General features: G+C 38.6%; 2 protein-coding genes across 3 annotated transcripts in view; one reads left to right on the plus strand and one right to left on the minus strand.

Moving 5' to 3' along the window:
• The window catches only part of LOC123552342 (uncharacterized), a 469,144-nt gene that overhangs the window by 142,922 nt on the left and 312,629 nt on the right, over positions 1 to 13,593 (plus strand). The gene's annotated exons all lie outside the window — the stretch shown is intronic.
• LOC123552344 (cation-independent mannose-6-phosphate receptor-like) overlaps positions 1 to 13,593 on the minus strand; it is a 134,595-nt gene that overhangs the window by 27,508 nt on the left and 93,494 nt on the right. For both annotated transcript variants that reach the window (XM_045341933.2, XM_045341932.2), the window contains exons 33-38: positions 4,913 to 5,147; positions 4,185 to 4,330; positions 3,473 to 3,602; positions 2,556 to 2,624; positions 1,275 to 1,358; positions 476 to 639 (exon numbers count right to left, since the gene is read on the minus strand). In XM_045341933.2, the coding sequence (XP_045197868.2) occupies positions 476 to 639; positions 1,275 to 1,358; positions 2,556 to 2,624; positions 3,473 to 3,602; positions 4,185 to 4,330; positions 4,913 to 5,147 (828 nt within the window). The remainder of the gene's footprint in view (positions 1 to 475; positions 640 to 1,274; positions 1,359 to 2,555; positions 2,625 to 3,472; positions 3,603 to 4,184; positions 4,331 to 4,912; positions 5,148 to 13,593) is intronic.

Below are 13,593 nucleotides of genomic sequence, written 5' to 3' on the forward strand. Positions count from 1 at the left end.
CCATGTGACCCCCAGGGCGGGGCCATATTTGACCCCAGGGCGATAATTTGAAAAATCTTACTAGAGGACTACTAGATGATGCTACAAACCAAAAATAAAAGTCCTATGAACTGTGCTTTTGGACAAAACGATTTTTAAAGTTTTTCCTTTCGGTTGCCATGGCAACCAGAGTTCTGCATGGAATTCAATTCTAGCGGTTTATGAGGAGATGTCGTTTAAAGTAAAAGTTTACGGATGCCGGACGCTGGACGGTGAGTGATCACAATAGCTCACCCTGAGCTAAAAAAAAAACCTGACAGTTTTTATTGGTAGCACAAAGTCACACTGTGGCTAGTTAGAATCTCACTGTGTACTATTATTAACCTGATTCATACACAGAAAAAAGTTATTTTTCATTCACATGGACGTTGCGTAAAAATTAATTTCTATTTAAATATAAAATTAAGGCATAATTATTATAACTTTAATCTATTACCATCTTCAGTGAATTTTGCACTTGCAAAACTTCCCAATGTTCTATAAATATTCTTATTCTTTATCTGACAGATGACGCCATTTTTACACTGTGTCGAGTTGCCATTCAATAAAATCTTGTATACATTCTCATTCCCACTGTCCAACTTTTGGTCCACTTCAAAACTGAAAAAAAAACAAAAACCATTTAAGGTAATTGTTCACAATAGAAGTGAAAGCTTTCACATATCTACATTTGAAGTTCCACAATATTTTTACTTTTACAATCAAAAGGAGTGAAACAATTACCATCTGTAAGAATTTGGAGAATGGAATTATCTGAAACACTATTTTAAAAATTTTGAAAACTAAATGCATTTACAAAGCTGTAAAAGCCCCGCTGATGCCTAATATGATATCACAGAGGTGTCACACCGCTTTGGAAATTAAAGTAGCCTTTTTACATAATTCTAAGCTTTTTATCATGTTTCTATACTCTGAAAATTTAAAAGCTTATGGAACTATGCTAAAGCATGGGGCTTAAAATTTATCAAAAAAAAAAAAAATCCTATAATTGAGCCGCACCATGAGAAAACCAACATAGTGCATCTGCGACCAGCATGGATCCAGACCAGCCTGCGCATCTGCGCAGTCTGGTCAGGATCCATACTGTTAGCTAACGGTTTCTCTAATTACAATAGGCTTTGAAAGTGAACAGTATGGATCCTGACCAGACTGCGCAGATGCGCAGGCTGGTCTGGATACATGCTGGTCGCAAATGCACTATGTTGGTTTTCTCATGGTGTAGCTCATATATTTACCTTTTGTTCCAAAGGGGTTTAAGGTCAACTATTAATCCAGTTTCTTTGTCCTTCAGTTCTCCATTTGACATCTGCATGCTTTCTCTGGAAAGATTTAAAAATGTTCTTCTTTTATAATGTCTCTTAAGGTTATTAAAAAAGTAAAAGCTTCTGTACAACAGTCTGAAATGAGTTTAACATTATTATTGCAAATGCTGTGAAATCATTAAATTAAAATGGCATGAAATGATGTTTGTTTGGAGTTTCACGCCATATTTCAACAAGTTTTCAGTTAAATAATGGCGGGAAGATGACATAACCAGTGTTCCTAGATTCTGTACCAGTACAAACCAGTTCTCTGCAGATAACTGCCAACTTCCCTACATGAATCAGATGTGGAGGAAGAATGATTTCAGACAAAACGTCTCTTATCAAATCATCATGGAGAAAATAATTTCTCACTTATCGGACAGAAAAATCTCTATTTTTAGAAATGCTAGAAAATCTTATCTCACATGGGTTATCCCACACTCCTGTGACGGACTACTTCATGCACTGAATATACATACTATTTATGTAAACTAATTAAAAATCAGGTACCTTTATCTTTTCTCTCCATTCCTTATAGTGTATTTCTCGATTCAAAATTCATTACTTTATGATAAGAACGTACCGTTACGCTACAAACGATAAAACTAAAGCGGAACTTTGTTATTGTGCGTCACTGAAATGTCATGACGTCACTTCTGCTTACGAACGTCAATTGCCCGCGCTTTAAATAGTTTCATATTTTCATGCTTGTTTTTATTGTTTCTGTTGTGGTAAGTGAGAAATAGAATCCATCATTGGTGTTCGGTGAAGATCGGAAATCCCAACCCTCGGGCGCACCGCTCAAGTCTTTAACTCGGCACAGCCTCGTTTAAGACTTGAGCGGTGTGCCCTCGGGTTGGGATTTTTTGATCTTAACCGAAGACCAATGACAGATTCTCTATGTCTTTGCCTGGGAATCTAACTCATGACCCCGCAATCTGTTAATGTGATTTAAACGAAATGGCTAATTTAATCTTGTTCAGGAGTTTCGACAATATGTTACTACATGGACGAAGAATGCCTTTGATGCAATATGTTTGAAAAAAGACAACTGAACCTACTAGATAAATAGATTTGCTTGCATAAACCCAAAATGCTAAATGGCAAGGTCATAACAGTTTTTGAAAGTGAAGATTTACTGGATTCTCCTCACTCAGGAACAAACAAAAAAGTTTTGTTTTTTTTTCCAGGAAAGTGACTATTCATTCATACCTTTCTACTTTGCATGCAAACTTGGTCTTCCAGTTGAATTCATATATACAAAGTTCCTTATTTTCCTCACTGAAAACAGAAGAAGAAATAAAATATACTGGACATTTACGTGTTTAAGTGTAATTTTGGATTCAAGGATTTACCACACATACTGAAATGGAACTGTTGAAATTATTACCTAGCATTACTAAGCTTTTAATGCAAAAGCTTAAATGACCCTTTGTTACAATAGTATAAATGAGCTCTTGATACAAAATTATAAATGAGCTCTTGATACAAAATTATAAATGAGCTCTTGATACAGATGACCTTTTGTTACAAAAATATTTTGTTGCCGTTTTTCAACAGTATTTCAGTTATGTAACGGTGAGCAGATATATTAATAACCAGTGTTCCTAGATTCTGTACCAGTACAAACCTGTTCTCCGCAAGTAACTGCCAACTTTCCCACATCAATTAGAGGTGGAGGATGAATGATTTCAGACACTGTCTTTTATCAAAACATCACGGAGAACATATGCCTTGCCCTAGGATCAAACTCACAACTCCGCGATCCGTAGATCTGTGCTCTCCCTATTGAGCTATGCCGGCGGGCTTACAAAGTACAAATGAACTGCTGATACAAAAGTATAAATGAGTTTTTGTTTCAAAAGTATAAATGAGCTTTTGATACAAAAGTATAAATGAGTTTTTGTTTCAAAAGTATAAATGAGTTTTTGATACAAAAGTATATTAAATGAGCTTTTGATACACAACCCTTATGGAGGGCTTTTAATACTGACTGCTTTTTATCTCACTTATTTCATGATCATTTGATAACAAATTGCTGAGGAACCACAGGACCTTGTATCTAGGGTATAATAATGCTAAAAATATTTGTTTTTTGTTCTTCAGCTGTAAATATTTATGCAACAAACCTTTCTACAAATTCTGGAGCTCCAAAAACTGATCCACATATAAAATTGATTTTTGTAGTTGCTGAACGACCATTGTTCCTTGTGCAAGGGTTTCCTTCACCATACTCCAACACAAGAGCACCGCTTGTATCTAGAATTTCAAAACAAAGAAAAACAAGTGATCAAGTATTGCAGCAGCAATACAGAAGTCCCCTACCTATGGCTTTGACCTTTAACCGACAAGCAAAGATCATGTGTTGACACATTGTCTCATCTTGGGGAATGTTTGTGTGTAGCATTTACTTGATAATCCATCAATGCACATAAAAGTTATGAAGCAGAAACACTTTTTACTTGACCTTCAAGTGACCTTGACATTTGACCTGCAAGCATAAGTCATAATAACGTGCATACGCTACATATTGCCCTCAATTACATACCAAGTTTTATGAACCTAACCTGAATACATTTTGAGTAACTGCAGGATCCAGATTTGCAGCACTATTCCTGGTATAGGTGGGCATTCATTACAACCATCCACTTTCAGCAAGCTAGCTAGATGGTATCTCTGAAGTGTTGGGTATGTGACTAAAAGGCAGCCTTCTTAGCCACTTGGTCGTGAAAGCCCTACATTTTTATATAATTTTCATCTATAAATAAATTTAACAGTCATGAAAATGTTAAACAAATGTTCTTTTGACTGAAAAGATCACATTTTGAAGTATTTACTCACTGTTCTTGTATATCTTTTTCTGTGAATTTATTGATCCCATAACATCTCCACCACCATTTTTAAGCAGGCGACATGCAGCCACTTTTTCATCACATACAGCTGGTAAGTTAGGCCCACCAACAGATGTACAAATATTTATCCAGTATCTACAGAAACAGAAAATGATTCAAAATACATCTGACTGTTGTGATATAAGTCTTTCAATAGGAAATATATTTTTCTGGTTGTTTGGAGAAAACTTCATATATTAAAATACTGTCTTTTGTACCTTCAAATCTATTTACATGTAGGTGGGAATGATACCCAGTATCAGTGCCTCTCTGTATTACTGGGCTGGCACCTGCGCATCAATGTACCATCACACCTATGCTAAAGAATACCTGTCACTAACCCCAGTTGTTTCATTTCTGACTGTAGCATCTAAAGGGTACTTAAACTTGTGAATTAATACTGACTGCAACTGAACAAGACTTAAGCACAAGGTTAACTGCAAAAGTACTGGACAAATCTTTATTAATTATTACAAAATTATTTACTATGCTCATTTTAGATACCTTAGCTGACCAAGTACTTTTAGCAAGAGCGAAAGATGGGAGTTCAATACCCAGGCCAGTCATATGTTCTCCACGATAGTTTGAAAGACGTCATTTGTTCTCTTCCTTCTGATTCATGTTAGGAACATATGGAGAACAAGCTATTCTTGGTACATAATCCAGTGACATACTTACGTGTTCTTATCTGAATCAGTAACATTCCAGGCTCCATGAATTTTCGAGAGTATAGACAGGTCATACAGGTGATTATCTAGGACAATACTGCATGGGTTCTGCCGGGTAGGGCACACATAGCTTGTGGCCCACTCAAACACAACACTACAGCCCATAGAGGCTAGCACTACTGGCACTCCCTCACCAACACTTCTATCACATACAAAATGAATAGAGCTCTGAGCCTTTGTATCTCCTGTAAATTAATATGGAAATATATATGTTCTTGTTACCAAAATCTAGCCAAATTTAAAAAAACAGTCTTCAATAATTCGAGGTTTATGTTTTGCACTGGCAGTTAATTTTTGCCACAATTGTAACAAGCAAATTCGATGAATTGGTATCCCCTGCCGAAAGGGTTTATGGTGATGAATGGCAAAACAAGAGCTGTCACTAATGGTGACAAATGCCCCCCGCAGCACCTTGACCTTTGACCTGGTGACCCCAAAGTCAGTAGGGGTGGTGTACTCAATAAGTACTATCAGCATGTGAAGTTTGAAGGTCCTGAATGAAGTGGTTTGCATGTAAAGTGCCTTCATGCAAAAAGTTAACTTTGGCCCCTGTGACCTTGACCTTTGACCTGGTGACCCCAAAGTTAGTAGGAGTGGTGTACTCAATAAGTACTATCAGCATGTGAAGTTTGAAGGTCCTGGGTGCAGTGGTTCGCGAGTAAAGTGCCTTCATGCAAAAAGTTAACTTTGGCCCCTGTGACCTTGACTTCTGACCTGGTGACCCCAAAGTCAGTAGGGGTGGTGTACCAATAACTACTATGAGCATGTGAAGTTTGAAGGTCCTAGGTGCAGTGGTTCGCGAGTAAAGTGCCTTCATGCAAAAAGTTAACTTTGGCCCCTGTGACCTTGATCTTTGACCTGGTGACCCCAAAGTCAGTAGGGGTGGTGTACTCAATAAGTACTATGAGCATGTGAAGTTTGAAGGTCCTGGGTGCAGTGGTTCACGAGTAAAGTGCCTTAATGCAAAAAGTTAACGTTGGCCCCTGTGACCTTGACCTTTGACCTGGTGAACCCAAAGTCAGTAGGGGTGGTGTACTCAATAAGTACTATAAGCATGTGAAGTTTGAAGGTCCCGAGTGCAGTGGTTCGCGAGTAAAGTGCCTTCATGCAAAAAGTTAACGTTGTGACTAACTGGTACATTAGTCACAAATAAGGGGCAATAATTCAAATGTTTGCAGTCTTAATGGGGTATAGCCTCAACAAACATTTTATGAAAAGGGTTCATTATTCTAGGCCCTATACTTTTTGAGCTATGAGCATCACAAACAAAAAATCCACTATTCTGGCTATTTCAAGGGCCATAACTCTGTAATAAGAGTAAGATTCTCAAGAAGAATGCCAAGAGTGCAAGGCCACATCATGATAAAGACTCCTGCAAGGTTTCCTGAATTTACATCTAATACTTTTTGAGCTAGGCACATAATTAGGTGAAAAAGTGCATTTTTTTACTATTTCAGGGGCCATAACTTTAAAAATAGGGGTGGAACCAGCCAAAAAATTAGAGGTGTGCAAGTTCATACCATGATAAAGACTTAGGCAAGTTTTCAACCATTTATATTAAATACTTTTTGAGCTAGGCGCGTCACAAGGTGAAAATGTGCATTTTTGACTATTTCAGGGGCCATAACTCTAAAAATAGGGGGCATAGCCAGATGAAAAATAGGAGGTACGCAAGTTCATATCTTGATATAGACTCATGCAAGGTTTCATCAATTTATATGAAATACTTTTTTAGCTAGGGGTGTCACAAGGTGAAAATGTGCATTTTTGACTATTTCAGGGCCCATAACTCAAACAAGAGATCACAGAGTGATCTTGGCGCCCACCATTGAGCCATTTTTGAATGTTCCAAATTTCAAGACTAGCTCAAGGTCAAAATAAGGGTCAAATTTCATTTCGGTACAGAACACTGTGCATGTGGTCCATGCATGTGTTTCAAATTTGAAAGCTGTAGCTTGAGAAATGTTAAAGTAGGTCAATAGATCAATTTCAAGGTCAAAGTTCATTTTGGTACACAAAACTATGCATGTGCTTCAAATCTGGAGGCTGTAGCTTGAGAAATGTGAAAGTAGGTACTAGGTAAAAATCAATGTCAAATTTCAATTCAGAACACAAAAATATGCATGTGGTCCAAATTTGAAGCCTGTAGCTTGAAAAATGTGAAAGTAGGTCACTAGGTCAATCTCAAGATCAATGTTCATTTCTGTACACAAAACTATGCACGTGGTCCAAATTTGAAGGCTGTAGCTTGAAAAATGTGAAAGTAGGTCACTAGGTCAAAATCAAGGTCAAATTTCATTTCGGAACACAAAAATACGCATGTGGTCCAAATTTGAAGCCTGTACCGTCAAAAATGTGAAAGTAGGTCACAAGGTCAATGTCAAGGTCAAAGTTTGTTTCGGGACACAAACCTATGCATGCAGTGCAAATTTGAAGGCTGTAGCTACAGAAATGTGGAAGTAGGTCACTAGGTCAAGATCAAGGTCAACTCATATCAAGGTTAATCTTGCTTCTCAAAACTATACATGTGGTCCAAATTTGAATGTTGTAGGTTATCGACAAAAAGAAGTTTTTCCCTATATAAGTCTATATGAACCATGTGACCCCCGGGGCAGGGCCATATTTGACCCTAGGGGAACAATTTTAACAAACTTGGTAGAGAACCACTTGATGATGCTACATTACAAATATCAAAGCCCTAGGCTTTGTGGTTTGAACAAGAAGATTTTCAAAGTTTTTCCCTATATAAGTCTATGTAAACCATGTGGCCCCCAGGGTGGGGCCATATTTGACCCTAGGAGGATAATTTCAATAATCTTAGTGGAGGACCACTAGATGATGTCACATACAAAATATTAAAGCCCTAGGCCCTGTGGTTTTGGACAAGAGGTTTTTCAAAGTTTTTCCCTATATAAGTCTATATAAACAATGTGACCCCTGGGGCGGGGCCATATTTGACCCTAGGGGGATAATTTGAACAAACTCAGTAGAAAACCACTAGATGATGCTACATTACAAATATCAAAGCCCTAGGCTTTGTAGTTTGGACAAGAAGATTTTCAAAGTTTTTCCCTATATAAGTCTATGTAAACCGTGTGACCCTCAGGGTGGTGCCATATTTGACCCCAGGGAAATAATTTGAACAATCTAGGTAGAGGTCCACTAGATGATGCTTCATACCAAATATCAAAGCCCTAGGCCCTGTGGTTTTGAACAAGAAGATTTTCAAAGTTTTTCCCTATATAAATCTGTGTAAATTATAAAAATAAATAAAGGGGCCATAACTCACTTAAAAATTATTGAACCAGTCTGATTTTCAGGGGGACACAACTAGGGTACAAATACATCATTCTGACAAAGTTTGGTCAAAATCCCCCCATTAGTTTCTGAGGAGATGCGATAACGAGAAATTGTTAACGGACGGAAGGATGGACGACGGACCACGGACGCAGAGTGATTTGAATAGCCCACCATCTGATGATGGTGGGCTAAAAATAGGAGGCAGACCCAAAGAAAAATAGGAGGTGCGCAATTTCTTATCATGATTAATACACATGCAAGGTTTCATGAATCTATATCAAATACTTTTTGAGCTAGGCGCGTGACAAGGTGAAAATGGCATTTTTGACTATTTCAGGGCCCAAATTAACTCAAAAATAGGGGGCGGGCTCAAACGAAATAGGACTGCGCAAGTTCATACTGATAAAGTATCATGCAAGGTTTCAATCAATTTATATGAATACGTTTTGAGCTAGCGTGTCAAAAGGTGAAAATGTGCATTTTTGACTATTTCAGGGGCCATAACTCTGAAAATAGGGGGCAGACCCAAATGAAAAATAGAAGGTGCGCAAGTTCATATCATGATTAATATACATGCAAGGTTTCATGAATCATATCAATACTTTTTGAGCTAGGCTGTCAAAGGTGAAAAATGCATTTTTGACATTTTCAGGGGCCATAACCTAAAAATAGTGGGCGGAGCCAGTGAAAATAGGAGTGTGCGCAAAGTTCATATCATGATAAAGACTCATTAAGGTTTCATCAATTTATATGAAATACTTTTTGAGCTAGGCGTTGTCACAGGTGAAAAATGTGCCATTATTGACTATTTCAGGGGCCATAACTCTGAAAATAGGGGCGGACAAAATGAAAACCATAGGAGGTGCACAGTTCATATCATGATTAATACCACTGCAAGGGTTTCATGAATTATATCAAATAGTTTTTGAGCTAGGCGCGTCACAAGGTGATAATGTGCATTTCTGCTATTTCAGGGGCCATAACTCTAAAAAGGGGCGCAGACGAAAAATAGGAGGTGCGCAAGTCATACATGATAAAGACTCATGCAAGATTTCATGAATTTATATCAAATACTTTTTGACTAGGCGTGTCACGAACTTCGGACGGACTGGACACAACGGATGGACGGACGGATGCACGGACAAGACCAAATCTATATGCCCCCACCACTCATGGGGGGGCACAAAAAGGAATGAAAAATTTTTTTGGGAGGGGGGGGGGGGGGGAGTTGGGAGTGGGAGGGAGGTGATGTGACAAGGCAAGGTGGTGACCAGGTGTGGTACACAACTTCACAGTTTATAATAAATGTTCATGTAAAACAAAGCCCGCCTGCGGGTGCTGACGCTCATCTGATTTTTCTGTATAATGAAATATTGTCCACCCATGATTTCTAAGTCTAAAAAGGGCCATCATTCTTGCAAAAAGCAGGATTGAGTTATGTCTTGATGTTCAGTGTCCACTTATGATTGTGAAAAATCTTTGCAAGTTTTAAAGCAATAGCTTTGATAGTTATAAGAGAAAGTTGCCTTAACATAATACTACAACCAAGGAAAATGATTTTCTAAGTCCAAAAGGGGCAATAATTATTGCAAAAAGCAGGATGGAGTTTTGTTGCTTGTGATACAGGGTCAGCTTATTGATGGTGAAAAGTGTTGCAAGTTTTAAAGCAATAGCTTTTGATAGTTTAAGAGAAACAAGTTGACCTAAACAAAAACTTAACCAAGAAATCTGATATTATTCTAAGTCCAAAAGGGGCCATATAATCTTGCAATAAGCAGATGGAGTTATGTTTCTTGCTGTACAGGGTCACTCTATGATGGTGAACAAGTGTTGCAAGTTTTTAAAGCAATAGCTTTGATAGTTTGGATAAAAGCTGACCTAAACATAAAAACTTAACCAAGGGAAAAATGATTTTCTAAGTCCAAAGGGGCAAATAAATTCTTGCAAAAAAGCAAGATGGAGTTATGTTTCTTGATGTACAGGGTTTGCATTATTGATGAGTGAACAAGTATCACAAGTTTCAAAGCAATTTTTGCTTTGGATAGTTTTAGGAGAAATAGTTGACCTAAACATAAAACTTAACCAAAATCTGATTATTTCTAAGTACAAAGGGGCCATAAATCTTGCAAAAAGCAAGATGGAGTTATGTTTCTTGCTATACAGGTCAGCTTATGATGGTAGACATCAAGTCTTCAATTTCAAACAATAGCTTTGATAGTTTGAGAGAAAAGACTGACCTAAACAAAAACTTAAACCAGGCAACGCCGACGCAGACGCCGACGCCGACGCCGACAACCGCTCAAGTGATGACAATAACTCATCATTTTTTTTCAAAAAATCAGATGAGCTAAAAATGAAAGAAGTTTAATGAAACTAGAAATTGCTTTTGTAAAAAAGCACATGTCTCCCCCAATGCAAAGTCCTATAGGCAAGAAGTCAATAGGGGTCAGGAGCGAAAGTCAAAGAGACACTGATGGTTGGCTGCAATAGGGATTATCTACTTGGCATGTCCAGTCATCCCGCTAAATTTCAACACTATTGGCCTAGTGGTTCTCAAGTCACTGTTCAGGCTCCTGTGACCTTGACCTTTGATCAAGTGACCTCAAAATAAATAGGGGTCATCTACTCTGCATGTCCAATCATCTTATTAAGTTTCAACATTCTAGGTCAAGTGGTTCTCAAGTTATTCTCCAGAAATGATTTTAAATGACCAGGCCCCTGTGACCTTGACCTTTAATAGACTGACCCCAAAATCAATAGGGATCATCTACTATGCATGTTCAATCATCCTATGAAGTTTCAACATTCTGGATCAAGTGGTTCTCAAGTTATTGATCGGAAATTGTTTTCCATGTTCAGGCTCCTGTGACCTTGACCTTTGATCAAGTGACCTCAAAATAAATAGGGGTCATCTACTCTGCATGTCCAATCATCCTATTAAGTTTCAACATCCTAGGTCAAGTGGTTCTCAAGTTATTCTCCAGAAATTATTTTACATGACCAGGCCCCTGTGACCTTGACCTTTAATAGACTGACCCCAAAATCAATAGGGATCATCTACTCAGCATGTTCAATCGTCCTATGAAGTTTCAACATTCTAGGTCAAGTGGTTCTCAAGTTATTGATCGGAAATTGTTTTCCATGTTCAGGCTCCTGTGACCTTGACCTTTAACAGAGTGACCCCAAAAACGATAGGGGTCATCTACTCAGCATGTTCAATCATCCTATGAAGTTTCAACATTCTGGATCAAGAGGTTCTGAAGTTATTGATCGGAAATGGTTATCAATGTTCAGGCCCCACTGACCTTGACCTTTAACGGAGTGACCCCAAAAACAATAGGGGTCATTTATTCTGCATGAACAATCATCCTATGAAGTTTCAACATTCTGGGTCAAGTGGTTCTCAAGTTACTGACCGGAAATGGTTTTCAATGTTCAGGCCCCTGTGACCTTGACCTTTAACGGAGTGATTCCAAAATCAATAGGGGTCATCTACTTTGCATGTACAATCATCCTATGAAGTTTCAACATTCTGGGTCAAGTGGTACTCAAGTTATTGGTCGGAAATGGTTTTCAATGTTCAGGCCCCTGTGACCTTGACCTTTGACGGAGTGACCCCAAAAACAATAGGGGTCATCTACTCTGCATGACCAATCATCCTATGAAGTTTCAACATTCTGGGTCAAGTGGTTCTCTAGTTATTGATCGGAAATGGTTTTCAATGTTCAGGCCCCTGTGACCTTGACCTTTGACGGAGTGACCCCAAAAACAATAGGGGTCATCTACTCTACATGACCAATCATCCTATGAAGTTTCAACATTCTGGGTCAAGTGGTTCTCTAGTTATTGATCGGAAATGGTTTTCAATGTTCAGGCCCCTGTGACCTTGACCTTTGACGGAGTGACCCCAAAAACAATAGGGGTCATCTACTTTGCATGACCAATCATCCTATGAAGTTTCAACATTCTGGATCAAGTGGTTCTATAGTTATTGATCGGAAATGGTTTTCAATGTTCAGGCCCCCGTGACCTTGACCTTTGACGGAGTGACCCCAAAAACAATAGGGGTCATCTACTCTTCATGACATCCTATGAAGTTTCAACATTCTGGGTCAAGTGCTTCTCTAGTTATTGATCGGAAATGGTTTTCAATGTTCAGGCCCCTGTGACCTTGACCTTTGACGGAGTGACCCCAAAAACAATAGGGGTCATCTACTTTGCATGACCAATCATCCTATGAAGTTTCAACATTCTGGATCAAGTGGTTCTATAGTTATTGATCGGAAATGGTTTTCAATGTTCAGGCCCCCGTGACCTAGATCTTTGACGGAGTGACCCCAAAAACAATAGGGGTCATCTACTCTTCATGACCAATCATCCTATGAAGTTTCAACATTCTGGGTCAAGTGGTTCTCTAGTTATTGATCGGAAATGGTTTTCAATGTTCAGGCCCCTGTGACCTTGACCTTTGACGGAGTGACCCCAAAATCAATAGGGGTTATCTACTCTTCATGATCAATCATCCTATGAAGTTTCAACATTCTTGGTCAAGTGGTTCTCTAGTTATTGATCGGAAATGGTTTTCAATGTTCAGGCCCCTGTGACCTTGACCTTTGACGGAGTGACCCCAAAAACAATAGGGGTCGTCTACTCCAGCAGCCCTACAACCTTATGAAGTTTGAAGGTTCTAGGTCAAATGATTCTCCAGTTATTGCTCGGAAATGAAGTGTGACGTACGGATGGACGGATGGGCGGGCGGATGGACGGACCGACAGAAGGACAGACAGAAGGACGGACGGACAGGGCAAAAACAATATGTCTCCCCCAGAGTGGGGCAGACATAATTCTACCAATTGGTTGGTTTATTATGTACAAATCTGTGGATTTTTAATTAATTACAGGGCAATAACTCTAAGGAAAATTGACCAATCCAAAAAAAAAAACTTGAAGGGCATCATCGCAGTATTTTGGTTCATGTTCATTTCAAGTTTTATGAAATTCTACCTGCTAGTTACTGAGAAATGGCTGCGGACGGACATTTTTCACTAAATCAAGAGCAATAACTGTAAGGGAAATTGACCTATCCAAAAACAAGAGATCACAGAGTGATCTTGGCGCCCACCAATGTGCCATTTTTTGGTGTTCCAAATTTCAAGACTTACTGACTAGCTCAAGGTCAAATTTCATTTCCGTACACAACACTGTGCATGTGGTCCAAATTCGAAAGCTGTAGCTTGAGAAATGTGAAAGTAGGTCACTAGATCAATTTCAAGGACAAAGTTCTTTGTACACAAAACTATGCATGTGCATCAAGTTTGAAGGCTGTAGTTT

This window comes from Mercenaria mercenaria, chromosome 4 (genome assembly GCF_021730395.1).
Source record: "Mercenaria mercenaria strain notata chromosome 4, MADL_Memer_1, whole genome shotgun sequence".
In the NCBI taxonomy this organism is placed as follows: Eukaryota; Metazoa; Mollusca; class Bivalvia; order Venerida; family Veneridae; genus Mercenaria; species Mercenaria mercenaria.